This window comes from Bos taurus, chromosome 11, assembly GCF_002263795.3.
Source record: "Bos taurus isolate L1 Dominette 01449 registration number 42190680 breed Hereford chromosome 11, ARS-UCD2.0, whole genome shotgun sequence".
Classification (NCBI taxonomy): Eukaryota; Metazoa; Chordata; class Mammalia; order Artiodactyla; family Bovidae; genus Bos; species Bos taurus.
The window spans coordinates 99,808,460-99,836,323 of record NC_037338.1 but is presented as its reverse complement, the minus strand read 5'-3'; the positions used below and the strand labels follow the sequence as shown (position 1 = coordinate 99,836,323).

At 54.7% G+C, this 27,864-nt stretch overlaps 1 protein-coding gene across 1 annotated transcript; it reads left to right on the top strand.

Annotated features, from left to right (window-relative positions):
• Positions 1 to 608: 608 nt before the first annotated feature.
• Positions 609 to 27,864, top strand: LOC101904867 (uncharacterized). The gene is made up of 2 exons (XM_015473682.3): positions 609 to 4,630; positions 19,254 to 27,864. Exon 2 carries the CDS (start codon positions 21,394 to 21,396, stop codon positions 22,330 to 22,332), a length of 939 nt encoding a protein of 312 aa, XP_015329168.1. The 5' UTR covers positions 609 to 4,630; positions 19,254 to 21,393; the 3' UTR covers positions 22,333 to 27,864.

Here is a 27,864-nt window from a genome sequence, read left to right as displayed (position 1 = left end):
GGTGGAGCAAGGTAACTATGGCAAGGCAGGAGACACTGAAATCAGACTGCCTGGGTTTCAAGGGAGACCCTGGACAAGGGCTCACTTCTCCCTGAGCCTCGATGTCCTTATTAAATGGGGATAATAACAGTACCTGCCCTAAGTTTGTCTTAAGGACTAAAGGAGATGGTACAGGAAAAGCACCCAGACTAAGCCTGGTACATTAGTACTTAACTGATGTTTGTAAGGATGCTGACAGCAGTGATAACGCTCGTGGTTGCACCGGGTTGAATGGCGGCCCCCAAAAGATAAGTCCACATCTTTATCCCTGGAACCTGTGGATATGACCTTATCTGGAGAAAGGGTCCTTTGTAGATGTCAAGGATACTGAGATCCGATCATCCTAGATTACCCAGGTGGGGTCTCCGTGTCATCAAAAGTGTCCTTAGAGGAGACAAGGCAGGGACACAGAAGAGGGGAAAGCCATGTGCAGGCTGAGGCAGAGACAGTGATGTGACGGTAACAGGCCTCAGCCCTGGACTTCCAGGCTCTGCAGGAGCTCCTCGGGGAGCTGTGGTCAGTCCCCAAGGCTTTCTGGAGCTCAGGAGTCTGTTCTCTGCAGTGAGGATCGGGGATGGAGTGTCCAGCTGAAAGAGCAGAAAAATGATAAGGATGATCTCAGGACATCACTGCCCAGGGAGGGCCATAGGAAGAGCCAGACATCCTTCTGGAAGCTCTGCCATACCAGCTGCAAGGCCCTGAGCAAACGCGTTAATCTGTTGGCCTCCCGTGGGGCCTGATGTTAGAGAAGATGCTGTTTCATTCCTGGGTGCCAAGAACCTGGGACTCCAGCACTGCAGAAGTAGGGGCCCTTCCGCCCCAGGCCACAGGGCTGCCTCAGGGTGAGGGGCCAGCAGGAAGGAGGGGACTGTAGCGCTCTCTCGCTGGTTCACTAGGTGCCTGCCTCCTCCCTCTCAGGCAGAGAGAGCACGGGCTATTTTTATACACAGGTAAGCCTGCCCTGGTCTCCTGGCCCCTCCCAACTGCCAGAAACCTCCCTGCAGGCAGGGACCATGGACTGCTGACCTCCGGAGCCTGGCCTGGTCCTCAACACATGCGGATTGAGCATAGACCATTTTCCAGAACAGCCAGCCCCTCTGTTCTCTCTCCATCCGGCACAATGGAGCCAAGACAAGATGGGGGTGGCCACCTCTCTTTGAATGTGATCTTTGTCCACCAGACTCTGGACCACTCAAGGAAGATGTGTGACAGGCTGAGTAGAACAGCAGAGTCAGCCTGGCCTTGCCTTTCTTCCGGAGGCCATGGCTCCCGGTAACCATAGCAGCAGGCAGACTGAGCCCCAGCTACAGAAAGCCCACTGGTCTCTGGCAGAAGACAGGCAGGCTCAGGCCACTGGAGTTTCTCTTATTAGGCACAATCGTATTAACTCTCTCCTCAACTTCTCTCACTCTGGCTTTTTGCAGAGCAAGAATGACCCTAACAGCACTCATTCATTCACTTGGCCCATCAGGGCAATCAACAAGCACATGCTCTTGCCAGGGACTGTCCTAAAAACTGGGAGGCTTTCTGGACAGCAAGACACAGCTCCCGAGTTTGGGAGGCACATGTTCTAGGGACGAAAGAGATAAAGAAACAGGCCAATACCAAGGGCCAGGGAGCAAGACAAGTTAGAGAGACAACAGGGTGAGGGGTTAGGCTAGAGAACGAAAGGGCTGGAGTTTGGAGAGGAAGGTCACGGCGATGAGGATGGTGACCACGGACTGAGACCTGGGTGAAGGGAGGCGGTGAGCCCCGCAGAGAGGGGGATGAGAAGTCCTGGGCAGGAGAACAGCGGTGACCCTGAGGTGGAGTCTCCAGATGCCCTGAGGGCTGGTGCTGTTCTTCTGGGGGTGGGGCTCGGATTGTCTCTATGAACGCCTGAGGCCAATGGGGGAGAGCGAGCCAGGGGCTGATTTGTGTTTTTAAAGAATCTCTCTGGTTTCTGAGTGGATCACAGCCTGAAGAAGCCTGCGGAAAGGTGGGAAAAGTCAGAAGCTGGTGGAGTCCAGGCGAGAGACGGTGCTGGCCTGGCTGGGGACAGTAACAGTGGGAGAGACAGACATGGCTGAATTCAGGATTTCTTTCAAGTAGAGTCATCAGGATTTGCCAAAGGATTGGATGTGGGTGTGGAAGAAAGAGAAAAGTCAAGGTTGACTGCTGTGTCACAAACAGTGGGAGGTACCATTTCCAGAGATAACGAAGACTATAGGAAAAGTGGGGGTGGGGCAGGGGGGGATCAAGGGTTGGTATTTGCACACAGGATGTCTGCAAAGCCTATCTGATATTCACATATTGTGTGCTGAGAGCTATCAGAGCTATCATTTAATCCACACCACGAAAGAGACTGAGACACAGAAAACAAACCTATGGTTACCAAAGGGGAAAGGGTGGGAGGGATACATTAGGTTGGGATTAACGTGCACATTACTGTCCATAAAATGGAAAGGGGGCTCTACATGTACCTAGAGCTGATTCGCGTTGTCGTACAGCAGAAAGTGATACAACATTGCAAAGCAGCTCTGTGCTCAGTCGCTGAGCCAGACCTTCGTGACCCCACGGACTGTAGCTGGCCAGGCTCCTCTGTCAATAGGATTGCCCAGGCAAGAATACTGAAGTGGGTTGCCATCTCCTCCTGCAAAGGATCTTCCCAACCCAGGGATCAAACCCACGTCTCCTGCATTGGCAGGCGGATTCTTTACCACTGAGCCTATGCACCAATCAAAAATAAATAGATAATCAACCAGGACCTACCGTATAACACAAGGAACTATACTCAATATTTTGCAATGACCTATAAGGACCTATTGTGCTGTACACCTAAAACTGACAAGACAAGGTAAATCAACTGTACTCCAATACATAATAATATAAGAAATCCACACAACCACCCTACGAGGTAATCACCCCTGTTATCCCCATTTTACAGATGAGGAAACTGAAATCTAGAGAGGCAAATCTGCCCAAGGATGGCAGATGGTCAGGCTACAAACCCAGGCAGTCTGATTTCAAAGGCCATCTTCTTATTCGTCTAATCACTGGCTCATGTGTCCATTCATTCACTGTTGTCTGCACCACATGCTAAGCCTTGCTCTGAGGTCTGGCAATGCAGGGATCCTTTCATGCTATGCACCATCCAAGCACTGGGGAAGCAAGCCAGACCCTGGCCCAGCCAGCACGCAGCTGACTTTCTAAGGAGACAGGCAGGTGACGAGCAAAGAGAAGCACCGTGACAAGAGGCTCACAGATTTGTGCTAAGTGCAACGGAGCAGAGCAGCAGTGTGCTTATTCAGGAGAGTAATCGGGCCACACGCTGCAGAGCGGCTGGGGCTGCCTCGGAGGATGGGAGACATCTCAGAAGCAGTCAAGCCAAGAGCAAGAGGAATGGCATTCCCAGCAGAGGGAACAGTAGACGCAAAGGCTCTTGTGGTGGGAGAGCAGGCAGGGGAGAGGGCTAGGCCGGCAGTATGTCCAGGGGGCTGAGTGCCCACAGAAACTAACTGCAAAGAGGAGGCAAGCTGGGCCAGGGGCAAGCGAAATGGGCAAACAAACCAAGGCCTCATAGGCAAGTGGCCCTGGAGGGGCCAAGAAGGACATCAACATCGAGGTAGCAATGACGCAAAAACCGGAAACGTGCCTGGGGGCTGTGACCCTGGAGGACACCAGGACAGGGCTGGCCCAGGCCCACAAAGCGTGAAGAATAATGCCCCCCACCCCCAGGTCTTCCCCCTTCTAACCTGAACCCAGGGCTGACCACAGCTGTGCCCTAAAGCACCAGGCTGTTCCACCCTTCTTGGGGTTAACCGTGGCCTTCCATGGGGACCCAGGGCCCAGCAGTATCCCCCTGGCACCACCGAGTCTGGTCATCTAGAAAGAGCCAGGCTGACCCTGGCCACCTGATGAGTCATTCATTCACTCACTCGTTCAACATCTATTCGTCACTGCTCCATCACCGGTACTAGGGATGCAGCAGGGGGTAAGACCAAGACCTTTCCATCACGGAGCTGAAGGTTTAGAAACAAATGGCAAGTCAGGGAGAGGTACAGGTATGAGGCGGAGGACAGAGGGCTTCACTGTCGGAGCTGGGACGGTAACTCCAACTTTGGGACCCAAGGCTTGACGGATGCTCCCTGAGCCCAGGGGTCCCCTGGCCCACCCCCTCCCCTGCTCACGGTGATGCAAGGAAGAGCAAGCAGGGCTCCTGGGCTCCCGGAACCATTGTTCCCCTTCCCTCTCCTCCACTCTTGGCCCTCCCTCAAAACTGGGTCCCTCCTTTCCTTGGTCAGCTGCCAATCTGGGGACAAAGCCAGTCACACAAGCACAGCAACCTCCCAATGCCCAGAGGCCTGGATCTGAGCTGGGGAAAGCTGGCCTCAAAGTCTAGGCCAAAGCAGACTCAGCTCTCCCTCCTCAGCACACAAAGGGTTGTGGGGCACACAGCCTCTGAGCCCCAGGCCCAAGACTGAATGCTTCCTGCAAGCTGGAGGGCGGGAGGCAAGGCTGACTATTCAGAACAACACGCAGCAACATAAAACAGCTTTCGACAGCTACTCCTTTTCTTACCCTCTCCACTCCCTGAGCCAAGCATCCCCAGGTGAGTTCAGGGCAGCCCATGAGGGCTTGTCTATCAATAGCCCCATTTTATGGAGGAGGAAAACTGAGGTTCCATGGATCCGATGACTTTCTCAGGTGGTAGAACCAGGGCTCCAACTCAGGGCTGACACCCAGTCGGTGCTGGCAGAAAGGCCGAGAAATCGGGTGACGGGGGAAGAGCGGCAGCTGCCTTAGCCCCACATTACAGATGAAGTCAGTCACCCTCAAAGTTGCACAGCTAGTAAGCAGGGGCGGGGCTTGAACCCAAGATTGTTGATCTCCAGGGCCCAGGTTCCCAGGTACCTAGAGGAACAAGGGGGAAGAAGAGGGGATTGGAGGCCTGAGAACTCTGATGGCCCTTGGTGCGGGCCTTCCGAGTCCATATGTGCCGGGCAGAGAGGAGCATGGGGGACCGGGGGGTCTCCGAGGCAGGCTTGCTGGTCACCCAGCTACCCTCTCCTTCCCTGTTACCAACTCTGGGGTCCCAGCCCAGACCTGACCCCTCTGCCCTCGGGGCTGCTCTCAACTCCTGGGTCCCTGCAATGTGGGACCACTGGGAGGGCGCGCTGTGGATCCTGCCTTCCAGAAACTTTGGCCGGGTCAGGGATAAGCCTTGCCCCAGAGCCTCAGAAAAATATAGCTGCCAAATCGCTGGAATGCCAGCCCATCACAGCCTTAGCTTTAGGCTGAGCCAGGAGGTGCCTTCAGGGATGGGGACGTGGGTTCTCCTCCTGGGGTCAGTCCTCACCCATCAGTGCTGCAGGGATGCAGAGCAGGAGTGTGTGTGTGTGTGTGTGTGTGTGTGTGTGTGTGTGTGGTGGGCAGAAACAGTGGATGGGAGAGGGAGGGAGAGAGAGATCCAGACTGAGCAGAGGGCTGGGTGACAGAGACAGCAACGCACACACACAGAAAGAAGGAGGGAGCTTGAAAGCTGCGGAAAGGAGCTGACAGAGAGGACAAGACGACAGAAGGGAGAGAGGGACACGAGCAAGGGGCCAGCCTGGCAGCAGAATCAGAGCATCCTGAAAGCAGAGCCCTGAAGGGCTGGATGGGGAGAGAGACCAGGAGAAGGAAGGGCTGGGGGACCAGGAGAGGGTGTGGGAGATTCGCCCAGAGTACAGCTGGGGGCCCTGAGCAGGGATGGGAGCTGAGGCTGCAGGTCTTAGACGGGCCAGTGCTCTCTCCATACGACAGCCTTCATCAGCCCCAGGAGGGGGCGAGGCAGGAGGCCAAAGTCTGGCCCCCTCAACCCCCGCCCCCCAACTGCCCTGGGGAGAGGACAGGCATGTGAGGGTTCCAGCCACTGCTGGGATCCCTCAGGGCCTCAGGCTCCCTGCCCTGAGCCCCCAAACCCCTCTTCTCTCTGCATCAGCCTGGACTGTGTGACCTTGGGCAGCGACCTTGCCTCTCTGGGCCTCCAAGCCCCCCTGAAAGGTGCTGAGCTTAGGGTGAGGGGCAGGGTCCAGCAGATGCCAGGCCTGGGCTGCAGGGGTCAGACCCAGATGGGCCGACGGTCTGTACCTAAGATGCTTGGCCTCCCTGAGCCCCATAGCACCCCTCTGGGGGGAATAAAATAGGGTCACGGCCACTGTGACAAGGAACAGAGAGCAGTGTAAACTGTAAAGTGCCATGCGCAGAGGGTTGCTTCTCGTACACGGTCATTCACAAAGGTTGAGGTTTTGAGACCAGTTCCCCGTCCCTACACCCGCACAGGAGGACTCTGCCCCCGTGGACCAGAGGCAAAGGCCGTCCCTGAGGGAGCAGGGCTGTCCTGGGGCGTTTGTCCGTCAGCAGCAGGTCCCACTGCGGTCAGGCTCCACCCGAGGGAGTCCTGGAAAGGCATCCAGGTGGACCCCACTGACGGTTAGCCCTGGAGACGGGGTGGGGGGCGCAGCTCGAAGAACCCTCAGGCTCCAGGGTCCCTTCACAACCTTTCGCATCCTGAGGTCCGGAGGAACCCGCCAGGGGTTAGGCGGAGGAACAGAGAACCGGGCAGAAGGCTGGGGTCGGCGCGCTCACCGGGACCGGCCCCTTTCCCCACCAGGCAGGAGGGAGAGGCGTGGGGAGCGGGGAGAAGAAGGGGAGGTGGGAAGGGAGGCCGGGAAGAGCAAGGGAGGGGAGAGGGGGGCCCGGAGAGGGAGGCGGGCAGGAGAGGCGCACGCGGAGAGGGACTGAACCTTGAGAGGAGCAGCCCAAGGAAAGGAGTAAACGAGGAGAGAAGGGAGGGAACAGCCGCGGGGCCGCAGGAGCCCCGCGTGCGGCGAGCAAGCTCCGCCGCGGAGGCTTCCAGAGACAAAGGCCTGGAGGCCCGCGGAGGAGGTGGGGGGAGGAGGGGGAGCTGGGGAGGGGGAGGGGAGAGGGGAGGGGAGGGCATCGCTCGGCCCCGACGCCGCGCCAGGGGGCTCCGAACCGGCCGAGACCCTGCACCCCCACCCCCCACACCAACATCCAGCTGAGGCTCTGACCCGCGGGAGAGGGAGTGCGCTCCAAACTTAAGAGGGAGAAAAGTCTGCCAGCTGCCCTTGGGGCTGTCACAACAGATAAAACCTCATCCAGGCTTCACCAGGAGCGCCCCTGCACACTAATGCACAGCAGCCGAGCTAAAAATACTGGCTGGAGCGGGGAGTTGGGGAAGGGGGGAAGCAGGATGCTGGATGGAGGAAGAGGAAGGAGGGTGGGAGGTTGGAGGAGGATGGAGAGGAGGCTGGGGGGAGGAGGGTGGGGAAGGGGGGGGAGGAGGAGGGAGGGGAGGAGCAGGGGCTCAGGCAGCCCCGGTTTTCCGGAGCGTCCTAATGACCCAGATGTGCAGCTGCGGAGATGGCTGCTCGGGGAAACTGCAAATCCCCCGGCCCCTGGCGGCGAGGTGGGGGGAAGAACTGGAGGCAGAAAAGGAGAGAGGCAGGGAGGGAGAGAAGCCTGAGTAAGAGGGGAACCTGGGAGATGGGGGTGCTCTGAAGGGCAAGGATGGGGTTGAAGGGGAAAGATGAGGACGGAGGGGAGGATGGAGAGGGAGGAGGGGGGAACAGGGAGTGGAGGGTTAGAGGCAAGAGGATGGAGGACCGTCCCTGGGGCTCTGAGGAAGAGACCTCCAGCTCTCTGCCCTGCCCCCTGCCCCTGGATATCGGGGAGTCTGGCTAGGGGTGTCTGGGTTGAGCAGCTGGCCTGTGTCTGGTGGCACCCCAGTCTTTGGTCAAATCACTGGAAGGATGGGTCCAAGATTGGAATCTGGCTTCTTGTGACCTGCTCGTTACGGAACTAGGGCCCGAGCCCAGTCCCAGCTAAGCTTTGACATCCCACTCAGTTGAACACTCAGAATCTCCTGGTGAGGGAGGGATCCATGCTATCCCTGTTGGTCAGATTCACTCATTCATTCACCACCATAGACTGAGCACCTTTTCTGGGTCGGCCTGTGCCAAGTGCCGGGTACTGGGGAGAGCAAGACAGAAAAGTGCCTGGCCCACTTGGACAAAGACGTCCTTGGACCCATGATCATGCAAAGAAGGAAGAGAGAAATCAGCAAGGTCATCATGGTCAGGGAAAGACAGTCATGAGGGCCTCTCCCAGGGGATGACAGGAACCTAAAACCTGAGTGGTGAGAAGCCACCAAAACTCCAAGAGCCCTGCCTCCTTGGTTCCTCACCATCCTGGGGGCCCGCAGTCCCCGCACATTGTGACCTGCCGCCTCCATGTCATCCGTGTGACAGTGGGCGGGTGTGCCAGCATCTGGGACAGACCCCACCAGCCCATGCAAGGCCTGGTGACTTTGAGAAAACCACCTCACCTCTCTGCAAAGCAAGGCCTTTTTTCCTCTCTTTTGCCCATCTTGTTCATTCTGAGTCAGGATGCGGCGACCATGGCCTTGTGGGGCGTGATGGCCAGGTGGGCTGGGCGTGGTGGGGTAGGGCAGATTGAGGTCTCTTAAGCCCCAAGCTGCTCTCCCTGCCCTTGAACACCAGGTCTGTCCCTTAACCTCTGTGCCTCAGTCTCCTAATCTCTAAAATGGGGCTCCAGTGAGGCCTTGATGGGCTGCCTGGTTCTAGGCCCAGAACTAACAGTCAGCACGCCCCAACCAGAAGCCCTTTCTCCCAGGGAGTCTCCTGCAACCCCCAGACCCCTTCCCTGCAGCCTTGTTTCTCCACAGTTATAATCCAGTCAGAGGCAGCAGCTTGCAGTCCAGCTGCAGTTGTTACCAGCGGGACCCTGGGCCGTGACTTAACTGTCTTTGCCTCAGTTTCCCCAGGCTCTACAGGGATGGTAGCTGCCTCCTGGGGTTGAGGTAGCTGCCAGCCGTCGGCAGCGTGCCTGACCCCGGGGCTGTCCCACAGACCTTGGCCCGTGGCCCCCTTGCTTTCTGCAGCTTGTTTCCTCTGTGTCTCCCACCTTGGACGGTGAGTCCCCTGGAGCAGGGCCTGTCTGACCCGTGCCCAGAGCACCAGGCGCCTGCTGTGAGTCAGCTCCTGCCGAGTGCTGTGGCCATCTGGGGCTGAGTAAATACGGACTTCTGGAGCTCCTCCTGCTGCTGGGGAATGCCTGTCTTATTTTTTTCTTCAAATTCTCTTCGCTGACAAAGTACAGGGTTCAAAACCCCACACCAGGATCAAATAGAAGGATGCCCAGCTCCTCCCCGCCCACTCTTCCTGACTGTCGCCCCCTCCTCCGCCACTGGAGTGCTACCTGGGCCCCAGGATGCCCTTCCTGGGTGTGGTCCCTTCCCCTCGGACCACCCTGGTCCCAGTGGGCTGCAGCTGGGCGCCCTCATGCGCAGAGCACAGAGAAGGGGTGTCACCGAAAGCGGGACAGGAGGAAGGAGGAGGAGGAGAGTCAGAGAGACCTGGAAATGAATCCCAGAGGGTCAGAGGGTGTACCTAAGTTATATGGATCTGGCTTTTCCTTGTATTTCCTTATGTTTTTATCCTACTGTCTTGCTAGCCATTTAATGCAGCCCTAGCTTCTTAGGGCTTTTCCCAACATCCCTGTCCCCTTGACTACCCGGCCCCCTCCTGTAGCTCTTGGTGTGTGTGTGTGTGTGTGTGTGTGTGTGTGTGTGGCTGCTGAGTCCAGGGAGTGAGCGGCCTCTGGGGCTTCAGAGGGAAAGTGTTGGCCCCAGAGCTGAGCCTGGCAGGACAAGTGCCCCCAGCGCCCGGGGCATGGCCAGATCTTGCTAAGGCGGCACCAGGCCGTGTGGCTGTTTGATTTCCCCCTACTTTCCAAACTAGTTGAAATTACACACCAAGCATCGATTTAATTAAGTTTTCCGGTGTGTGGCATAATTAGTAAGACACACGACTGAAACAGGGTGGGCGGGCCTATCCCTGCTCTTGCCTGTTAGAATTCTCAGCCCTCGGGCCACAAAATATGGCGAGTTGTAAGACGGGAGATGGAGGAGACGGTGGGGCGGGGGGCGGGGAGCCAGCCAGAGCTGCCATGCTGCTCCGCGGGCTTCTGTTCCATGTGATGGGAGACGGACAGGTGGCCCTGCCCCACAGGGAATCAACCTCCGCACCTGGTGCCAGACACCGAACTCGAGTGAAGTTCAAGGAGCCTGTCACCCTCACGGGGACATCAGAACGGGCACTAAGGAGCTAAAGAGGGGCCTCGCTATCCCCGGAGAATCGGTGCTTTGTCTCTAAGGACGTGTTTCCAGGACAGGGTCACCCAGGCCACAGGCCACGGGGCCCGCCCAGCCTCTTGGCCGTGTTCTAACACAGATGGACAGATCCATAGACACAGAGCCCTGTGGAAGGCGGCGGGATGCTCTCCTCCCATCGACCCCTCCCTAACACTTCCATGTCGCTCTCGCACGTGGGCTGGACCGCGGGAGGGCAGGCCTGTGGCCTTGCAGCTGCTTCTCCAGCCCTGTTAGGAAGGGCTCCGTGCTGCCATCCACCTGGATGAGGCTCAGACTGTCCCCAAACCTAGAAACACCTCTAGGAATCTTCCAGCCCATGCACACCTGGGGAACTGAGGCCCAGAGGCGGGAGTGGGGCTGGGTCCTAGATACTGACTGAGTGAAGGAGACTCCGCTGGCGTAGATCCTCTGTTGAAAAGCACCCCGCTGGGCCCATACCTTGTCCAGCCCGTCTCTCCCCTGTGTGAACCACAGTTGCCCTCCTCACCCCTGCTCCCGGCCACCCTCCTGCCCTGCAGTGGCTTCTCCATTCACTTTCACCTGAACACTCAGCAGCTGCCCCTGCCCTGCCCCTGTCCTGAGCCCCCATGGGACACAGATCGCACATCCCCTCCCCCCCTCCCCTTTTCCCTCCTTCCTTCTCCACCCCAAGGGGCCCTGCATCAGGACTGATCACCTCCCCCAGTGGACTCGAGCCCCCAAGGGCGGCCCCCACATTTCTTCTCACCACCGTGTCCCCAAGGCCGAGTTTAATGAAATGATAGTGTGAACACTGAGTAAGCACTTACTGTGTGCTTTACATGGATGAGCCCCCAGTTTATTGCTCCTTCCACTGGCCCTGTGCATCCATCCTCCTGCCCCAAACACTGAGGCTCAGAGAGATTACAGAAACTTGTCCGGGTGACACGGCTGCTAAATGACTAGCTGGGGGTTTGAATCCCGGAGCCTGTGGCTGTAACCCACGAGTCTGACCACTGTGTGAAGCAGCCTCCAGCCCGCCCTCCATCCATCCTCCGCCCATCCTTTATCCACCTTACCCATCTTCCCATCCCTGTCCCACCCAGCCTCCTATCCAGCCTCCCATCGGCCTCCCATCCATCTTCCATCTGTCCCCATCCAGTCCCCTGTCCAGCCTGCCATCCATTTTCCATGCGTTCTCCTAATGGCCAGTGTCCTAAGCCTTCACTATGCTTTGTCACGCCTCCAAGTGCTTTATTCAGCTTTCTGTCCTTTGCTGGCTCAGCCACTCACACCTGCCTGGAGCTTTCCCTGTCTACTCCCTGCTCCCCCAATGTGTACCTGGTCCCATCCCTGCAGCATCAACTCCTCTGCCCCCAGGAGGGCACCTCGGTGCCCACCCCCGAGCCGGTCCCAGTCGGGAGCCCGGGGGCTGTTGCTGGTCCACCATCTCATTGGGTCCAGCCCTCCGGAGCGCATTCTCAGTGGTGGAGGGACCAATGCCACCTTAGGGGCACGCACAGTGGGCTGTCCCTGGGGGGACACAAACTAATTTTAACAACGGCCTTAGGAAAAAGATGCTGTTGTCCCTTTTTTCGCCTCCTTTGGGGAAGAAAGTGTGTTCGCACATGCCCCTGTATCTGCACATATGATTCAGAGCATCAGAAATCAGAAAGCCTCGACTTAGGCATCACCTGGCCACCTCTGCAGCAGCCTCGCATGCTGATCCTTGGAACCCAGGGCCCCAAGTTACTCAGACACCCAAACTCTTGGCAATGCCCTCACCTGCCAGCCTTGGTGCCCAGTAGCATCTCAGTGACCTTTGACCCACCTTGGGAGGCAGCTGAGCGGACAGGGGAGAACAGGAGCCTGGCCGGGGCAAGCTAGGCACCCTTGGGCCAGCTAATGACCTCTGCGGCCCTCAGCCACCTTCCCTGACCAGTGGGGAGGTAGACAGGCTGCCAAGAGGAGGCCAGGCAGGCCCGGAGAGCACTGGGCACACTGCTGGTGCTTCAGGCCTCTGTATGCCCTCGTCTCCACGGACAGGCTGATTCACCCAGCCCAGACCAGCTGACAGGCCAGACAAATGAGGGCACGGGACCCCATTCACTCTCCGTGGACCTACCTTGGAGTTTGGGAACCTCTTGGGAGTATGAAGCCTTTGGAAACTCTCCCCCGTCCCCCCGCCCCACCATCCTTTTCCCTTCCAAGGCAGGATCTGGCCTCTTGAAATTCTGCACACTAATAAAATTGTAACTAATTTACATCCGAGATGGGGAGTGAGTGGCAGCGGTTGTCATGGAGACCATCTCCAGGGCCCCGGCTGCCTCCGCCTCTTGGTGCAGCCAAGAGATCAAGAGATTCTCGCTCCAGCTCTGCAGCTGGGGCCAGTCTTCATGCCTCCCGGGCACCCTGTCCTCCCCCCAACACTGGGCAGGACCCTAGGGGATGGGATGAGGGCAGGCACCCAGACTACACAGCTGTTCTAAGCTGGGGCTCAGCGTCCATTCTGATCCCTGCTTTTCTTTCACCCTCTGGGCACTGCAGGCTTCTCTCACTTCTAATGGATGCCCCCAGAGGAACGCGAGGCCCTTTCCCTAAGCACTCAGGATGGGGACAATTTCCAGGGATGAGGCAGAACAGCAGAGTCTTGTGCTACCTTGCAACCTGTCTTCCCGTGGTGCATTCTGGGAGAAGCCCCAAGGGTCTAAAGACATGGAGACACACTCGTGGATGTCACAGAACTTGCCCAACATCAGGAAAGACGTCAAAACAATGGAACAGTGACTCTGTGCCATGCACCGTGCCAAGTCCCACAGACGGGTCATCTCATTCAAACGCCAAAGCAACCCAATGCAGAGGGAGTATTTTAATTTCCCTTTTATCAATAATGAAAATGTCTCAGAAAGATGAGTGGACAGCACCCAAGTTCAGATCCCTGGTAAGCATCAGGGCCAGAGGTAAAACCAAGTTTCCTGATTCTAAAACCGTTACAGCAAAGATGATAAACTGCCTCCAGGGAAGCAATAAGACAGAATCATTATAAGAAAACAGTGTACATGCAACCAGAAAGGGAGGTGAGGGCACGATGGGGCCCTCCGGAACCATGGAATCTAAATGGGGTTTTGAGGGATGAATAGGAGTTCTCCAAGGGGACAAGTGGGAGAAGAGTGTTCCAGGCAGAGGAACATGTACAAAGGCACAGAGGTGATAAGCTGCCTGCTGCCTTCAGAGACCATGAGCTGGATGCTGGAGGAGAATGGAGAAGGGAGGGGGTCAGATCTAAGCCAGACTAAGCCCTCTGGTGCTTATCCTGCAGATGAGGCAATAAAAAGCTGAGATCCAAGCAGGACCATGCCTGGCATTTGTGGTCCCCAAGGCCAAAGTGAAAGTCCGTGTCTAGACATTTAAGGCTAACAATCTGGTGAGAAAACTGCTCTCGGAAAACCTGTTCTAGCCACCTTTCTTGATAGTACAACTTCTCGGTGCTCCGGAAGGCCAGGTTCAATTTATATCCTTGTGACCTTAGGGTTTTGAGCCAGAATGTGACGGTATGAGTGGGTCCCTGTCTTCAGCCCTGAAGGGGGACTTATTTGTGAAATGCAGGGTCCTGGGCCTTGCTCCAAACCCCAGAAATCGTGCTCTTGGGAGATGGGTCCCAGTGCCTCTCCGTTTCAATAGGATCCCCAGGTGATGACTGTGGATCAAAAGATGGAGAGGCCCCTGATGAAGGGAGTCAGAGTCTGGGGAGTGGAGGGGAATACCATTCTGATCTGTGTTCTAGAAAGATGTCCCCAGCATTGATCAAGAGTGGGTGAGACAGGCGAGGCGGCAGAACCAGCGTTCAGGTGGGAGGGGTCGGAGGCCAGGGCCAGTGGCCGGTTGCCAGCTGTGTGTGAGATGCAGGGCCTGGACTGGATGAGGCTGGGTGCTGATGAGGTTTGGAGGTGAGCAAGGATCCAGGGTGGCTCCTTCGGGATCATAAAATCTAATTAGGCTGGAGGAGGTCTGGGCTCTGGGCAGACTTCATTAGGCAAGAGGCTGCTCTCCTCTGCCTGACCCCAGCCTCCCTAGGGCCCCTTCAGTGTCACACTGAGGGTCAACTCCAGGCTATGCGAGGGGAAAAGAATTAAAAGCTGGTCCTTCTCCCCGCCCCTACCTTGCCCGTAGGAGCTTGCAGTCCTGCAGTGGAGGCTGGAGCAGGCTGCATGGACAAGGCGGCGTGATAGGCTTGTTCCAGTTCTAGGCTTGTGGGGGTGGGGAGGAAGGGAGGTTTCCTGCTGCAGTAAGACTTGGCCTCCCTCCAGAGAGCAGCAGACCCTCTCAGCATCCATATCTGGCTACTCTGCTCCAGAAAGCGTCCTGGAAATAAAAATAAGAGCCCCGAAAACAACAGCAGCACCTCTTCCCCTTGATGGGGCATTTATGGCAGGCCAGACACTTTCACTGGAGGGACTGATGCTGAAGCTGAAGCACCAATACTTTGGCCACCTGATGCGAAGAGTCGACTCATTGGAAAAGACCCTGATGCTGGGAAAGATTGAGGGCAGGAGGAGAAGGGAGTGGCAGAGGATGAGATGACTGGATGGCAGCACCGACTCAGTGGATGTGAGTTTGAACGAACTCAGGGAGATGGTAAAGAACAGGGAAGCCTGGTATGCTGCAGTCCAAGGGGTCACAAAGAGTTGGACATGCCTGAGCGACTGAACAAGACACTGAGTCACACAGCGAGGGAGGTGGTAGCAGAGGTGGGCTGATGGACTGGGAGCCAGTCTTCTCTGGGCCCAGCAGAGAGGATTAAGACTCAGCCCCCAGGGAGTTCCCTGGTGGCCTAGTGGTTAGGATCCCAAGCTTTCACTGCCGTGTGGCCTGAGTTCAATCCCTGATTAGAGAACTAAGATTCTACAAGCTGTGTAGTGTGGCCAAAACAAAAACAAAAAATGTTAAAAAAAAAAAAAAAGACTCAGGCCCTGTCCTCACAGCCTATTTGGGGCTGATACTGTTCCCAGATACATTTGAGGTGCATCTAGAAAACTCTGGAGAGACCCATGCGTCCCTAGAAGGTTATGCTGCAGAACACTAGCTTTTCAGACCATATGGGACTAGACTGTATTTATCAGCAGCAGGAAGACGGAGAGCCCAGAGGAGCTGCTGGGGAAGGCATCACTGGAGCTGAATGCTGAAACAGCAGTTGGGTTTAAACAAGTGAGAAGTGGAGAGGCCGACCTAGGTGGGGGGTTACAGGCTGGGCAAGGGTGGGGGTGGGGACGCTCTAGGAACAAAGGAGAGGCCGAGGAGCTGGAAGGACCAGTCAGGGAGGCAGGGATGACGATCCCAGCAGCTCAGGCCTGGCATGTACCCTCATGCGCTTGCGCTTTCCGGAAGCTATCCACACCATCAGGCCCGCGTTGGTTCCCGTGAGTTCCCCCAAACAAGAGCCATCATCATGGAGGAGGAGGCATCATCATGAAGGGGATTAAGTTGAGCCTCTCCAGAGAACAAGGGGCCTCCGATCTCCCCAGAATCCTGGGAGAAAAGTTCACATGTGCCCCCTCCACACCTACCCCCACCAGGGCCCCGTAACCACGTGATCCATCAACAGCCCGTAGTACCAGCTATTACCTTGGCCTGACTGTGCCCTGCCTGACGCTAGCAGAGGTGAACGCTCTGGTTTCAAACTTTGCTCCCCCACTTACTATGTGACTTTAGGTGAGTTTCTCAACTTCTCTGAGCTCAATTTCCTTATGCATAGAGTGAGGACAAAAACACCAAACCCTAAATCACCAACTACTAAAAGTGTGTTGATTTATCTCAGGATTAAATGAGAGGATGCAAAGACAGCCTTCAGGGGAACACTTGGTGCAGGGTTCCCACGTGATAAATGTTGGTGTGGCCACAGAAGGTTCACACTCGACTTACCCTTTGAAAGTGAAAGTGAAGTCTCTCAGTTGTGTCCACCTCTTTGCAACCCCATGGACTGTGGCCCACCAGGCTCCTCCGTCCATTGGATTCTCCAGGCAAGAATACTGGAGTGGGTTGTCATTTCCTTCTCCAGGGGATCTTCCCAACCCAAGGATCAAACTCAGGTCTCCCGCACTGCAGGCAGACTCTTTACCGTCTGAGCCACCAGGGACTTCCTTACCCTTTATGCATGTGTAATTCTCACCACTCCTGTGTCATCTGACAGCAGAGCAGGGCTGGGAATCTCCTATGACACAGATGGGGTTGCTGGTGGCCTTTACTTTTTATATTCAAGTCTATGATCCATTGAGAATCATTTTTTGGTTTTGTATAAGATAGGTTGAGTTTCATTTTTTTTTTAATGTCTAACACCATTTGCTGAAAAACGTCCTTTACCCATTGACTCGTTTTACACCGTCTTGATCTCCCCCATTTGGCCAGCTTTGCTACCTGATCCTTCGTGCCTTTCATTCATTAGTTTCATAAATACTGTGGGACACATAAAAAGAAAGGAATCTTGACCTTTACCTTACCCCATATTAAAAAAGACAATCAAAAAAATAAAAATAAAAAATAAATAAAAAAATAAAAATAAAAAAGACAATCAACCCACAGTGGTTGACAGACTTAAATCTCTCACATAAAACTTAGAAAACACAGGAGAAAAATCTTTGAGACTTGGGATTAGACAGAGTTCTTAGACATAACAATAAAGTACAATTAACAAAAGAAAAAAATTTTTGATATGTTTTACTTCATCAAAATTTAACACTTTTGTTCTATACAAGAAACTGTTAAGGGAATGAAAAGACAAGCCTCAGATTGCAAGAAAATATTTGCAAATCACATATCTGGACAAAGGAATTGTATCCAGACTATATAAAGAACGGTCAAAACTCAATAGTTTCACAACAGTCCAATCTGAAAACAAAAGACTTGTATAGACACTTCATCAGAGATTTACCAGATGAAAAATAAATGCATGAAAAAACACTCAATATCGTTAACCATCATGACATGAGATGAGACATGAGAGGGACATGAGAATCAAAAGCATAAGGCGCCACTTTATACCCACTGGGATGGCTAAAATAAAAACTGACAATATCAAGTGCTGACAAGAACAGAGCAACTGGAACTCTTGTACATTACAGATCAGGATACCCAACAGGACGTTCAGCCTGGAAAACAGTCTGCCAGGTTCTTAAAAAGTTAATCATACTCTTGCCCTGTAACGCAGCTATCCTACTCCCGGGCATTTATCCCAGAGAAATGAAAACTCAGGTCCATGCAAAGACGTGTGTGTTCATGGTCACAGAGGCATGGATGTTCATAATAGCTTTATTTGTAAAAGCCCTGAGGTAGAAGCAACCCAGATGTCCTTCAGCGGATGAATGGATAAAATGGGACATCCTGACCACGGACTATTATTCAGAAATAAAAAGGAGCAAACTATTGATACCCACATTACCTTGGACAACTCTCAAGGCCACGATGCTGAATGAAAAAGGCCAATCTCAAAATATCACATACTGCATTATTCCATTTTCTAAGAGACAAGTGATGCAGAACAGATCTGTGGTTGCCGGGGTTGGGAGCAAGGGGAGGATGTCTATAGAAGAACAGCACAACGGAGACTTTGGGCTGGTAGAAGACCGTTTTGCATCCCACTTGTGGTGGTTACACAAAGTTATACACATGATACAAGTCACAGAACTGTACTCCAAAAAGATGTCAGTAAAAATGCAATTTTTAAAAAAAGACGATGCAGGGCCTCGAGTTCTCGGATGGCTTCTTTCTGCAGCAGGGCACCATCTCCTATGTGGAATGCAGCCTAAGTCAGGGCCCGTCGTCTGGGACGTGGAGGACTGGCTGAATCGTAGTTCCGCTTGCCCACTGAGCGGTACCTTTGTGCAGTGAACAACCTATACACATGTCCATGTGGGTCCTAGAAGCCCCATTTCTCTTCTCAGCCGCTGCTCTCTCCTCCAAGGATGGAGCTTTAATAAGCATCCCCCAGGGAGCTGGGGCCAGGGGTGGGCTTTGCATTTGCCCTGAATGGCCAAGTGGGGGCCTCTTGCTAATGGCTGCAAATACACTTAATGCTGAGGCTACAGGCCAGTGCTTTTGGGGCCTGGCACTTAATGGCTTGCCTGCCAAGGAAAAAGAAGGATTGTCAGTTGGCCAGACACATAGCCAAGCTCTGATGGATGCAGGGAGTGGGGCAACCCCTCCCAGCCTGGAAACTCCCCTCAGACTGATGTGTGCGGGTTGTGAGCAGGTGTAGGAAGGACCCTGCTGGACAGACCAGGCTGGACCTGTCCCCTGCTCACCTTTTTGGCTCATCGACCCTGAGGTCTGGTCTGGTGCTGCCCTCACTTCACTACGAGTAAATTGAGGTTCAGGGAGATGGGGCTGGCTTGCCTGAGGCCACTCAGCCTGAGGCTCTGGCTCAGACCTGTCTGCAAAATGGGAACTTGACCTGTTGACTTGCTTCACGCAGTCCCTGTAGACCACTTCAGCCTCTTCAATCCCACGACTTAACTTTTCTGAGCGTCAGGTTTCCACTGAAAGGGCACTTTGCTTTCTCATACATAAAAGACTCTTGACTCTCCCAACGTGGGTTCTTCAAGATTAGTTCAGGCCCCACCTCATCCAGGAAGTCTTCTTTGACCCCCTCCAGGCTGGATCAGAACACCTCCGAGAAACAGGACTCCACATTCATCCTTGGGAAGCAAGAATGAGCCCCTGCTGCCCTCCTAACTGGCCCAGCTGACACCATGAGGAGAGCAGAGGGAAAACAACTGCAGAGAAGTCAAGCCAGAGCCTCAAGAGCATCATGAACCTCTGGATCAAACCATACCTGAATCAAAACCATGCTGCATTTTTCTATTACATGGGCCCATAGTTTCTATTTTGATTGGGTTTTCTGCCTGCTATAACTGAGAGTCTAAACAGATATCGGAGTTCACCAAATGTGGGCAGTAACTGTTTCTAGGGGGACAAATATGAAGGAACTTCCATTCTTCGATGTATGTGTTTTATTTTATTTATTATTTTTATTTACTCTGATTAGGTGAAACTGAAACATACTGTCAGATGACCTCACAGCAAGAAGAAGCAAGGAGCCTGATCCAAGCTGCCCGGTCGTGTGCGACTCTTTGACATCTCATGGATTGCAGCTTCCAGGCAAGAGTACTGGAGTGGGTTGCCATTTCCTTCTCCAGCGGATCTTCCCGACCCAGGGATCGAACCCCGGTCTCCCTCACTGCAGGCAGATGCTTTACCCTCTGAGCCGCCAGGGAAGCCCCAATGTATGTGTTTCATACTGTTTCCAGTTTTACAGTGAATATGCAGCACATCAATGCTGGTGTTTCTATCTGGAGCAAACAAGTTGTCCACGGGCTTGTGGCTTGAAGAATCAGTGGCGATTCCCGGTAATAAAGGAGGCGTGAACTGGGGTGGGTGGGGGGAAGATGGCAGTTTGACCTGGGGCGTGGGAGGCTTCTGTGGAGCCCACACTTAGGAGAAAGAAACTGAGGCAAAAGAGAGTCAAGGTGGGGGCCAAGCGGCAGGGCTGAGGAAGGGGGCACACCGCGACCCAGTCAAGATCTTATTCATCAGCCGCGGACATGAGGCTTCCCTCCCCGCCGGGTGCTCCCTCTGGGGGCTGTGACAGTGCCTCAAGCATCCCTATTGCTGGAACTGATGACTAAAGCCGGCCGTGAGTGGCAGAACCCATCCGGCTGTACCTTTCTTGGAAGTGGCCTTCCAGCCACCTTCCATTAGCACAGGTGGCAGAGACCCCTCAGATCCAGCTGACAAGTTGATTCCTCAAGCCTGAGCCGACGCTCTGTGGATGGCTGTAAATTACTGCAGCAACGTGCTTCCATCTGAGGCTTTTCACTGCCTGGAATGACATCCCACCCACAGTCTGCTTTGTCCACCTGGGGACCTGAGATGTGAGCCAGGCAGCCTTCTGCTTCAGTTTCACACAGAAAGAAATGAGGCACAGAGAGGCCAAGCTACTGGCTCACAATCACACTGTGAGGCAGAGTTTGCTGGAAACGGAAGCCAGTTCTCCTGCCTCCGGACCTGGTCCCCCTTCTCTTGCCTCCTGCTAGTCCTCACAGCAGAAATTGGGGCAGGAAATTGTTTTGGGTGAGGTTCCTCCAAAGAGGCCTGGAGAAGACCTTGGCAGGGACTGGGGAGGTGAGCAGTGAAGAGGCTCCTTGAAGGAGTGAGGGTGGGGTGGGCTGGGGGTCCCTGGCAAGGGATTGGTTTCTGCCTAATCCCCACATCTGGGCTGGGCCCACCAGTGTCCCTCCTCTGCCCGGTCCTGTGCTCTGTATTGGTCATCACTTTGAATCCCCAAACATCCTATTATGACACCATTTTACAGGGAAGGAGATGAAGGTTCAGAACAGTTAGGTAATTTGCCTAGTCACACAGCTAGTGGGGAAAGGAGGTCTTTGGCCCCTTGGGAGCCCAGAGCCTGTGCAAAGGCTCTGAGGTGGGCCCTGGGCACAGGATGCACTGAAAGACTTGTAAGGAGGCCAGCAGGCTGGGGCCTTAAAGGAAGCCACAGAGGCCCTTCTCAGCTTCGTCCAAATCCTACATTCTCAAGCAAAGGGCTCTGGCTACCACCGGATGTGGCTTTCTGCTTAGTGGAGCAAGGCTCCATCCATCCTGGCCTCGGTTTCCTGTTTAGAGAGGGAAAGACTACAGAGAGGCCTCTGGAGTATGAAGAAGTAGCAGCAGCTTCTGGGCGAATCGTGTTTTGTTTTGTTCTTTTTTAAAAAAGACCCAGAATGTGAAAGAAGTCGGTGAGGGCGGAGGGGGTTGGCCTGTTCACAGACTCAGGATGAAGACAGCTCTTTTTTCTGGTCTGTTCCACCCGGGACCCCAATCTGCCGGGGCAGCGCAGGGTGCCACTGGGACCGAAGAAACGAGCAGGGCTGGGCTGGGGGCCGTCGGTGCCAGTTCTCAGCGCCATCGGACGCTGGGCGGCCGACCCCTCGATGCCAGAGCGCGCCCTCCCTGTGGGCTAGGGTCGCATCCGCCGGGAGCGCGCGGGCACAGGCGCCCCCGCCCCCCGCACCGCCCCACGCGCACACGCGCTCACGGAGCCGGCGGAGGAGCCGAAAGGAAGCAAGAAGTGAAAGTGAGCAACCTCTAGTGAAAGAAAAAGACATGCACAGACAGCTCGGGAATTTATGCCGGTGGCGACGGGCTGGGCGCGCGCGGCGCATTCCCGGCAGCTGAGCGCGTGCTTGGTGGCTTGCAGGGGAATCGCCACCCCCTCGGCCAGGCAGTCATTCGGCTCGATGGAATCCCCAGGCCCTACGGCGACCAGGCTCCTTCCCTTTCCCCTGGTTCCGGCCACAGCCCAGGGCTGGGCACCCTGCAGCGCTCAAAAACCCCCTGGGCGGTGGCCAAGTCCTGCTGCTAGGCTTGAGCTTATCCCAGAGCCCAAAGGACCCTTAGCCTTGAGCCCTCCTCCCCTCTCCTTCCCCAGCCTCTTCCCTGAGGCTCCCTGGAGCGATGAGACCCTGCAGCTGGTCCTGACTCAGGTGGCCTTGGCCAGAGACGGAATCCCAGAGACAGAACCTCCAAGTGACTGCCTTGGGAGGCCGAGGGCCACATGGCCGGTGAGAAGGGCTCCCAGACCACGGCCCTGGGGCCTCGGGAGCCCCCTCCCCTCTTCCTTCCCTTCCAGAACAAGCTTTTCCAGCCCCGCCGCTGCAGAGCCAGGTTTCTGGCTGTGTGGATTGTTTTCCACCCCTGGGGCTTGGGTGGCAAGAGGGAAGACAGGGAAGCTGGTTGCCCACCTGGTGTTCTGCCTTTCCCTCACCGCCTCCTCCAGAGGCGCCCCAGGGACCCTCACAGCTGAAACAAACACAGAAACCAGACCCAGTCTTAACAGAAAAGGCTCAGACGCTGGGGCGCGCATCAAGTCCGGCCTTTTGGACACACATCAGGTAGAAGCTGTGAATAGTCCTGCCAGGGCTGCCCAGTCTGGAGCTCTGGGTGGACAGGTAGTGCAGGGGCACCAGGGTTTCTTCAGACAGAGAAGGGCGTGGCTTCTTTTCCAGTGGACAGCAAATTGGTGGGAGAGGGGAAGACCCATCCCAGACCTTGTCTCAGCTGGGTAAGGTCCTGGGGTCCTGTAGGGTGTCCCTCTCTGAGCCAGGATGCTGGAAGAAAACATCTGTCCCAGGCCTTGCAGCTCAGAGCCTAGAGGTAAACAAACAAAACGTGGTGGGCTGAGAGCTCCCAACAACGCCAGCCAGGGAAGCAATCCAGAGGACGTGCAGTCAGACTGCCAAGGTGCTCCCTGCAAAGGCAGGGTGGCGGTAAAGCAGAGCAGGCTAAGGAGGCCGCAGACCCCGCGCCCCACGTTCCCCAGTTCTGTAGACTGGCCACATTTCAGAGAGCCGGAGACACCATCAGAATGGAGGTGAGTTTCCCTCAAGGGGTCTGGGGCTGGCTTTCCCTCTACAGATGGACAAACTGAGGGCCTGAGAGGTTAGGGCAGGTGGCCCAGGGTCACCCAGCCGGCTAGACTTCCGGCTGCACCCTGGCACATGCTGCCTGCCAAGTCACTTCAGTCGTGTCTCACTCTGTGCGACCCCATGGGCTGTGCACGCCACGCTCCTCTGTTCATGGGGATTCTCCAGGCGAGAATACTGGAGTGGGTTGCCATTCCCTTCTCCAGGAGATCTTCTGGAGATCAACCAGAAGTTCAACCCAGGGATTGAACCCAAGTGCCTTATGTCTCCTGTGTTGACAGGCAGGTTCTTTACCACTAGCGCCACCCCTGGCACATAGTAGGTGCTGAATAAATAGAACTACGGGGCTCAGAGCCAGGCCCCTCCCTCTCCCCTACAGATCTCTGTTGACAAGTTTTCACAAGACGATTAAGACACACACAATAGCCTGCTTAAAGTGTCAAGTGCTAAAAGTGTTAATGTAATTGTAGCTGTTGATAAGTGGTGTGACGGTGAATGAATGGGGATACTGAGGAGGGGGCCTCTGAGCAGGGGCCACCGGCCATGAGACCGTTTGGGGACCCGGTACACCAGGCAGAGAGAATGCCAAATGCAAAGGCCCCGGGGCAGAAACCTGCCTGGAGTGTGAGAGGAGCAGAAAGACAGACACATAGCCTGAGCAAAGAGAGGGGGGAGATGCAGGCCACAGAGAAGAGCTGGGGTTTGATTTCAAGTCCATCGCACACGTGTGATGGGTGTGGGGCCGGCCAAGCACTGCTGTGGGAGAGCCCACGCCCTGACCGCAGCGGGCGGGGGACTCAGCTCCAGGATGAGCCCTGGGGCTGCACATCTGCTCCTCATTCCCCGACTCCTTCCACCACGGCATTTTCTGGGAGCCCATGGCCAGGAGGGAGGGGAGTCATCACCCGCCCAGGGCAGGGCGCTGCTTTGGCTTACCTTCCCCACGTCCTTTGGATCACCCTGGTTTGCAGCTGCCAGGGGAACAAAAGACCCTGATGCTGGGAAAGATGGAAGTCAGGAGGAGAAGGGGGCAACAGAGGACGAGATGGGTGGATGGCATCATTGACTCAGTGGACGTGAGTGGGAGCGAGCTCCAGGAGATGGTGAAGGACAGGCGTGCTGCTGTCCACGGAGTGGCAGAGCTGGACACGACAGGGAGTGAACGACAACAACAAGAGGAACATCGTCACCATTGTCACCACTGGGGACATCGCGCTGGGTAGCATTTGTCCAGTGCTCCCTACACACCAGGTCCCGTGCCATGCGTGTCTGTGAGCGTGGTGTCCACTTTTCAGACGAGAAGATGGAGTGAGGCGAAAGCACCCAGCCGAGATGACACGCTTGTGGTGTTCCAGGCAACGTCTGGGCCTTGAGTGCTGGAATGAGCTGGAATGTCAGAGCTGAAGCCCAGTTGGAGCTAGAGTCTTTGCTCGGGCTGCGAGAGGTGGGGGCTGGGATTGGAGGCTGCAGAAAGCAGAAAGGTAGGCTGCAGGTCATGGAGAGAGAGCAAGCCTGAGAGAAGGATGTTGACATGCCTCCAACTTGCAGCAAGAAGCAGCGTGGACTCACACGGGTGTAAACACACCTGCACACGCTGGCATATAGAAATGCATGGACCCACATACATGCACACACATGTGACACACACACGTGTGACACACACACGTGTGACACACACACACAAGCACTGAGTGCCTTGTGCACACCGCATGCGCACCCCCCCGACAGACGTGCACGTGTCCATGAAGGCACCGTACCCACACGTGAGCCCACCTCAGCGCTCGGGCACGTGGACACAAACCCAATCCGTGCTCACAGAACTTCATAATAGACCATCTGCACACTTCTTTTCTTAGCAATTATCATGGTTCATTCATTCATGCAACAAACATATGTTGAGCCATTTTCGGTGCCTGGCCAGTGGGTGGGCACGGCACACCCAGCCAAGAGGACCCACGGTTTCAGCCTGCCTTTCTCGGAGCTCACAGTTAGGCTGAGAAGACAGACGGATAACAGTGGACTAAAATCTTCAGGGATGATGGTTGTGGGGGCCCTGGAGGAGAAGCACAGGGAGCTGTGGGCTGGAGGGACTGGAGAGCTGGTCCACGGGGACTTCCCAGAGGAGGTGTGTTTCCACGAGTGAGGGCACCCGCTTTAGTCAAAAGACAAGTCGGGAGGGGGTTTGAGCAGACGGAAGAGGGTCGTGTGATGGGTGGGTGAAGCTCGGATAGGCCTCAAGAGCAGGGGGTGAAGGTCTGCTGACCCAGACTGGCCAGCTCCGACCCAAGAGTGCCCACACATGGACCCCCTTTCCCATTGGGAGCCTCCAAGGGCAGGGCCAAAGTGGGTGACTCTCGTCTGTGCCCCGACCCGCAGCACCCGGCCCAGGTGAGCGCCGGTGTCTCAGATGGGGTTCTGGTCTGCAGGCCGGGAGCAGCCACAGGGCAGTCCCTCTCCCCTTCCCCTCCCCACTCTGTCCCCCCTTCCCTCTTCTGCTTCTCTCCTCCCCTTCCCCTCTCACGGTTCCTCCTCCCCTCCCTGAAACTCCTTTTCTCTCTCTCTCTCTCTCTCACACACACACATATACACACACACTCAGCCCTCAGTTTTCCCATCTGTGTAGTGGGTGGGTACCAGCCCCATCCTCACTGAGCTGTGAGGGTGAGTTGAGAGGAGCCTACTTCACAGAGGGGACTTGGGAGGCTTCCTGATTCTCTAGGCAAAGCTCAGCCTTGGCAGCTGGCAGTGGGCAGTCACCCCCCACCCTACCCTGTACCCTGTTTTCCTATTCTGCCCTAATGTCATCCACATGCACAACTCACCCACATACAGCCCCTGCACCCCCGACCCCACATCCACATATACTCCCCCCACCACACCTATCTTGCATCAGCCCCCACACCACAGACCACCTGCTACACACACACACACGCACACACACACACAGGGCACATTCACGGGACCACTGCGGGCAGCCTGGCCAGCTTCTCCACTGCCCCCCAGTCTCCCCCTCCAGTCTTGGGCAGGACAGTGACAGACGGCCCGCGAAACCCCCCTGATCCTGGCTGCAGGGCTCTGCTCATTGATCCAGAGATGCTCTTTCCTTTTCCTCAGGCGCTTCTCTGAAGGATGGAAAAATCGATGCCCGCGGATGAGCGGGTGCAAAGAAGGTGCAGACAGCAGCGCCGGGGAGAAGGCCAAGGGCAGGGGAGTCAGGCGCCTGGGGTCCCGCGGCTGTTCCCCATCTCCTAGCACACACTCCGAGGCAGGTGTGGTCCGCCCAGCCCGGCGTCGTGGTTTTGGTTTTTATCATTTTGTTCTGATTACCAAAGCTGTAAGATGTGTGTGTAGAACGTCAAAATCACCAAAGCCCTCCCCAGAGGTCACCTCCCTGTTAACGTGCATAGTAAATCCTCCCAGCCTTTTTTCCTCTGCAATGGAAGGCACTTTTTATTTCTGCAAAAATAGGACGTGCTCCACCGCTTTGTTTCCATCCGACACTCTGCTGCCCAGCATCCGCCTGTTCTGTCACCTGGTGATCTGATGCTGCTCCAGGAAGTCATCCCATCGCTTGATGGATACGTGCACAGCGCAGGGCTTGAGGTCAGAATCTTGGTCCCTTGGCCGTGTCACATTGGACAGTTGGCCTCCACCCTCTGACCTCGCCACCCTCCTCTGTGTGGTTGGGGCCACTGATGCCAGCCTTACAGCCTTACTGTGAGAATTACATGAGGTCAGAGGCAGAAAGTACTCATTCCTTGTGGGCACCTCAAAAGTATTCCATCCATTGTGGGTATTACTATTTTTGGTCTCTCTGGTTATAGAGCTAAAGCATCATTTACTTAGCCAACCCTCTCTCGTAGACCATTGAGGTTGTTTATTCAAATATCCTTAAAGAAGGCTTTTGTGAATATCCTTGCCGAGAAATCTTTAACAAATCCTCAATTATTAATGTTGAGTAATTTCTAGGAGGAAAGTTAGACATGTTAGGAGCAGGCACACTCTAGGGCCAGTCTGTCTGTCTGCATACTGCCTCGCGGCCCTCCTGAAAATGTTCTGATGGCAGTGTGCTAGGACTGCCATGGCAAATTATCACGAACCTGGGGGTTTAAAATAACAGAAATGCATTCCCTCACGTATCTGGAGGCTGGAAGTCCAAAATCAAGCTGTTAGCAGGACCGCCCTCACCCTGAAGGCTCTGGGGGAGCATCTTCCCTTGTCTGCTTCAGCTTCTGCTAGTTGCCCACATTCACCTGCCCTGTCACCCCAGCCCCTGCCTCACGGTCACATGGCCTCCTCTATTTTTACCCCATGTGCCTCTTACAAGGACCCTGTCCTGTAATCCAGGTTGGTCTCTTCAGCTCAGGATCCTTAATTCAATTATATCAGCAAAGACTGTTTTTTTCAAATAAGGTAACATTTATGGCTTCTGGGGGTTAGGTCATCATCATATCTTTGGGGGCTACCATTCAACCCACTACACACTCCTACCAAGGAAAGAGAGTCGTGTTAAATTACTTTGCCCCCTCACCACACAGGATATTCTAACCTTTTTGAACTGCTTGGCCAATATGATAAGGTAAAGAGGATCTCTTGTTTTAAAGTACTTTTTTTTTTAGTGGAGAGAAACATATTTTCATAAACTTGCTGGTCATCTGTTTTCTTTATTTTGCAATTCTTATTTCACGTGCTTGTTGGTCATTTGTTTTTCTTCTTATTATTTTTTTTAACTGATTCATGTCCTTCGCTCAATTCCCTATTCGCTATTGTCTTTTTCTGGGTGTGTGAGAGCTCTTTGTAGGTGAAGATATTGAACCTTCATTATATCTTGTAAATATCTCTCTAATTCGTCACTTCCTTTGGGGTTTTTTTCATAGTTCTTCAACATACATAACTTTTAAACTTTTTTGTAGTCCAAGTTTCAAGAGCATTTTACCATCAACGGAATAATTAAACAGACTTTCCCCACTCACATGATTTTCATCTAGCACTTCTACAGTTTGACTTTCATATTTTTGTTATCTCTGCAATTTATTTTACTTTAGGTGCATGTTAAGACGAATTACCTTCCCTGCTAATTATTGAACAGTTGTCTTAATACCATTTAACAACTAGCCCATACTTTCCCTATTGATTTTTTTTCCTATTGATTTTAAATAATATGCTTTTATTCAA

Coding starts and splice junctions, on each gene's coding strand:
- LOC101904867 (XM_015473682.3), top strand. CDS start 21,394: ATGCCGGTGGCGACGGGCTGGGCGCGCGCGGCGCATTCCCGGCAGCTG.